Source organism: Crinia signifera, chromosome 6, assembly GCF_055691185.1.
Source record: "Crinia signifera chromosome 6, ASM5569118v1, whole genome shotgun sequence".
Lineage (NCBI taxonomy): Eukaryota > Metazoa > Chordata > Amphibia > Anura > Myobatrachidae > Crinia > Crinia signifera.
The window spans coordinates 208,065,639-208,071,043 of NC_139222.1; the positions used below are offsets into that span (position 1 = coordinate 208,065,639).

Sequence of the window (5,405 nt, forward strand, 5' to 3'; positions counted from 1 at the left end):
TACACAAATGCACAAACCCCAGCCATTGGGGCATGGGACGATTTTGGTTCACTAAGAGTGAACAAGAATCGGCCCCTCTGTCTCTGTCCTACAGCATTTACAGATATCTGAGTCCAGAACTACATATGCAAAAATAAAAGCAAAAGACCAAGATAATTATCCCAGCCACAATGTTCAATGTCATTTTTTTTATATTTTGCTATTCCCATGGTGACCCACTGAGTGGGGTCTGGAGCAATTAGGGATATAACTGTTGTCCCAAAGTTGTGCAGATGAATCTCCAGAGTTCCCAGTTTGCTGTATAATTTCAAGAGCTCATGACTCTTCATGTAGTATATCAGGAACTGGTCTACTACATCAATCTATGGGATGCAGCCTATCCATAATTACACCAGAAGATCAAGTGGATTGCTATAAGGACTCATGAGCTCTTGAATTTATTTTAATTGAATAGTCATGTGACTGGATTTTATTTTAATATTATTAATAAGTTTTTTTTTAGTTAATAAAAGTCATCATTGTGATCCGTCTTATACATTATATATCATCCAGCACATTTCCTTTTTCTTCCAATAAGAGCTGTCACTTTAATACATACACAGAACTTTTTTGCAATTTTGTTTTTGCTACATCCTGCCCACAGCCAATGGATTTCTTAAATGATCTTAGTTTTATTTCAGGATAAGTTCATGTTGGAGGTTGGAGAACATTTAGGAGATCTTGTGCAAAGACATTCAGTAGTGATGCCAGGCAATGTCACCAACACAGCCCGAAACCTAAAGCAAACACCTGCCCATGTGCTAGGACACTCATTTTCCCTGTACAGAAGATTACATTAAAGCAGTGCTTCTTAATCTCAGTCCTCTGGACCCCACACAGGCCATGTTTTCCAGGTCACCTAGCAGAAGCTCTGTGTATCACCAATTGTCACATTTTACAATTCCACAAGCGACCTGGAAGAGATGAACTGTGTGGGGTCCTGAGGTTTGAGAACCTTCCATTAAGGTAAAATGGAAGCTGGTCACACCTAGAAAACATACTTTACTTAACTATTTACTACTCCATAAACAACTTTAGTATATGTATTAGTAAGACGATAAACCTCCAACTGTGTTATTCTATATAGCACTGAAGGGTTAATGTATCAAAAATGGGGGGGAAAAAAGGAGTATTTGCCTATAGCAACCAATCAACTTTGAGTTAGCATTAATGATGTAATTATAGGTAGGAGCTGATTTGCTTAATAGTTATGCAATCCATAAACTGTATGTATTAACCAATCAATGTATTATTTACAGTTACTGATATAGCTCAGCAGATTCCATTCCAGAGCAATGTAGTGAACAGTAGGGTGTTTATAGACTAGGCTGAATATGAGGCATGAAAAGTGTGCGGATGGTAGGTTGCCAATTAATAGAAATAGCAGAGTTCATTTACGTGGTTGTAAATTTTCTGATCTGACAAATTAATCTGAAATGGATTTGCAGTAATAGGCAGGTGTAGCGTGTAATCTCCGCAGAGCATCTCACCTGTCTGAACAGCGATGCACTCAGTCCATTATACAGTGCAAAAAAGCCATCATTTTTAATGACTGTAAGAGCCATACCAGTCATTCTCATCTTCACCTCCTGCTGGGTCTGTAGATGCACCTAAACATTGGGACAGAGGAAGCCATGTGACACTTGGTGACAGATTGCCAGAAGAAACAGCACTGAAGAAAACTCAAAGGTCACTACGTCTCAAGCGGGTTCTGTTTATTGTGCGCACATACCATTACCCCCTGCCAATGCCCTTTGTGCCACTTCTACCTTTCCGCACAAACACAGTAATTGGTCCATAACAAAATGCTTCCACAAGCATTCGCCACTCCCTCTACTACTATTTGTTCACTACGACACAGCAAAAATGTAATCATGTTTCTACAACAGTTTCTACAACAGTAAGCATTATCACAGACTAATCTCTCAGATTGTTCATACAAATACTTCCACCACCTCTTTACCACAGTTACATGGTCATTCATCCTCTTCCAAAGTGTTTTATCTCGAAAACATCATTCAGAAATAGTGGGGAAGTTATCAATACAATGCACTCACTATGGGGGTTATTCTAGTCCATTCTTTCTGACAAAATCCTTCTTAGATGGACAAAACCATGTGCACTGCGGGTGGGGCAGATGTAACTTGTGCAGAGAGAATTAGATTTGGGTGGGGTTTTTCTTCAAAGTGAGATCTATATTGAAGTGTAAAATCATGCAGTCAGTATTTTCCCTGCACAGAAACAAAATAACTCACCCAAATCTAATTCTCTCTGCACAAGTTACATCTGCCCCCCTGCAGTGCACATGGTTTTGTCCATCTAAGAAGGATTTTGTCAGAAAGAATGAACTAGAATAAACCCCTATGTTATTATAGAGAAGTGTCCTGCACCACATAGGAACAATTACACTTGTATGGGTACATGAGCTCAGGTCTCATATATACATGAAGTATTGGTCTTTTCCAAGTATGTGCACCACGAACAATAGATAAATGGCTCAATCCTGCACCACAATACTTTATCTGAGGTGCAGGGTCCTATTGCATTACTTTGGGATTGCTATGACAAAAGGTGTTTGCCTTTGTAAAACTATGTATGACCATGTATAATAAAATAAAAAAAAGTGCACAGTGCAAGCACACACACACACACACACACACACACACACACACACACACACTGACCTCTGCACATATTTCAAAGTCATTGGATGGCACATAACTGACAGGCGCTGTCAGACATACTCATGGCTCATTTACATTTATGTATGTCTCTCGCCAACTGACAATGCACTTACTAGTGGGTGCCGGACGCCTTCCCAACAGTCGGGATCCCGACAGTCATTTACCCAACATGCGGATCCCAACTGTCAAAACGCCGACAGCCGGGTGCCTGACGGCCACCCGCTATTTTCCCTCGTGGGGGTCCACGACCCCCATAGAGGGAGAATAGAATAGGTGGCTCACGTAGCGAGCCACCGTGCCCGCAGCATGGCGAGCCCGCAAGGGGCTGTTTTGCGCTCGCCATGCTGTCTGAGTCCGGGCAGTCGGGATCCCTACTGTCGGAACCCCATACCACACCCCTTACTAGCACCATGCTCGCCCACTGACAATGCGCTTACCAGCACAATGCTCACCCCTACTGACAATGTGCATACCAGCACCCGGCTCGCACACCGACGGTGCGCTTACCAGCACCCGGCTCGCACACCGACGGTGCGCTTACCAGCACCCGGCTCGCACACCGACGGTGCGCTTACCAGCACCCGGCTCGCACACCGACGGTGCGCTTACCAGCACCCGGCTCGCACACCGACGGTGCGCTTACCAGCACTCGGCTCGCACACCGACGGTGCGCTTACCAGCACTCGGCTCGCACACCGACGGTGCGCTTACCAGCACTCGGCTCGCACACCAACGGTGCGCTTACCAGCACCCGGCTCGCACACCGACGGTGCGCTTACCAGCACCCGGCTCGCCCACTGAAATGCACTACCAGCAGAATGCTCGCCCACTGAAAATGCGCTACCAGCAGAATGCTCGCCCACTGAAAATGCACTACCAGCAGAATGCTCGCCCACTGAAAATGCGCTACCAGCAGAATGCTCGCCCACTGAAAATGCGCTACCAGCAGAATGCTCGCCCACTGAAAATGCGCTACCAGTAAAGTACACTAAAAGGACAGTAAAAGTCTTACATTATAGATATGTCTAAAAGCACACTTCCAGCACATATGGGTAGAGCCCTCACAGGGGAAATATACATTAAATGCACAATACACCAATTCACACAGCACATACACTAATTGGCATAGAAATAAGCAATTACATGCACTAATTGGACACAGCATGTATCACAGCAAGACATAACTATTCTCGTTACATGCAGCAGACAGCATATATAATAAGGATGCAGTGTCTGCGTATAAGGAGAATAACTCTGAATTATAGCAGACATATGATATAGGTATACACATGCTTACTCCCGGGCTGCATACTTACAAAGTAGCATAAACACTGAGCCTGACATCCACCACACAGTACACACAGTCAGAGCACCATGCATGCAGCGCAGTCACCCTCACACCGCTGCAGCTGTCATGCCTGCAGGGTGTACACCCATACTGCTGCACACATACAGTATGTGGGAGGACAGTTCATACATTGCAGTACGGTCACATTGATCACCTTCAGCAAGTCAAGCGGGTGAGTGCAGCACGCCGCCCCACAGGAGGCCAGGCCCCCGAAGTACCAGCGAGACACCCGCCGCTCTGCCATCTCTCAGTCCCCAAGTCTTCTTCAATTCTCTCACCCGACCTGATCGCTCTGCACAGACCAAGGGCCAGGGGCTGGTTTTGACCTGAGATGCCGCAACCAATCAGAGAGAGCCGAGTGCGTGTCTCCGCCCACCCGGCGCAGTGCCAAATAGGAATTAGCGATTTGTTAAAGCGGCGATGGTTCAACGGATGGGACCACTTTCGGGGGAAGTGGGGAACACGTGTTGCTGGGTGCTGGGCCAAGGCAAGCAGCAGGCGGGGTGACACCGACAGCAGTCACATGGCACTGTGGCAGCAGCAGGGATCGTATTTGTCGCTGACTTTTACCTGCCAGTGCCTCTGCCTGGTGCGACTCACACACAGTGCAGCACTGCCTGTAAATGCCCGCACCATGTCAACGCAGAAATGGAAGGTGCAGTTATACAGCAGCGATCGGGAGATAGCCAAGGGGGAGTCTGCCCGGCTGCTGTATACAGGTGGAGAGATCCCTGCGTACCCTGTCCCAAGTGCTGACTGATGAGCAGCTGGCGCCGGTGGCCGGTCACACAGTGTGCGCGTGATGCACGTCCTGACTCCTGCCCAAGGTCACGGGAATGTGTGCAGCGGTCCTTACCTGGCTTTAAAGAATATGATACCGATAGATGTACTAAAAGCTCTGGATAGTGATAAAATGGAGAGATATGAAGTACCAGCCAGTCAGCTCCTAACTGCCATGTTACAGGCTGTGTTTGAAAATGGTAGTTAGGAGGCTATTGGTTTATATCTACTTTATCACTCTCCAAGACTCGGTGCCCATACACACTACAATATTCCGATTTCCCGTGCGTTTTGAACTAGATCATCTAGCATGCGATTTGCGTGCGATGCGATCGGGACCTAGTTCAAAAAGCACAGGCTGCATAGACTTTATGGGCTGTGTGATGGGATGCCTGTGGGAGCACGCATAGCATAGCATCGCACAGCACCATTGCACCGTGTATGGGCACCCTAAGTACATCTCTCTGTCCAATAGTATATCCTGTGCAGGATCTGCTCTCTAATACCACTTTCACACCAAAACTGCCGGGTCGCACCCAGGTTTTTGGACCCGG

The 5,405-nt window shown here is 46.6% G+C and overlaps 1 protein-coding gene across 1 annotated transcript in view; it reads right to left on the bottom strand.

Annotated features, from left to right (window-relative positions):
• SLC25A10 (solute carrier family 25 member 10) overlaps window positions 1-4,509 on the bottom strand; it is a 23,959-nt gene extending 19,450 nt beyond the window's left edge. The window contains exons 1-2 of the mRNA XM_083150149.1: window positions 4,226-4,509; window positions 1,438-1,649 (exon numbers count right to left, since the gene is read on the bottom strand). Coding sequence (XP_083006275.1) covers window positions 1,438-1,649; window positions 4,226-4,315 — 302 coding nt within the window. The 5' untranslated portion in view covers window positions 4,316-4,509. The remainder of the gene's footprint in view (window positions 1-1,437; window positions 1,650-4,225) is intronic.
• Window positions 4,510-5,405: the final 896 nt, after the last annotated feature.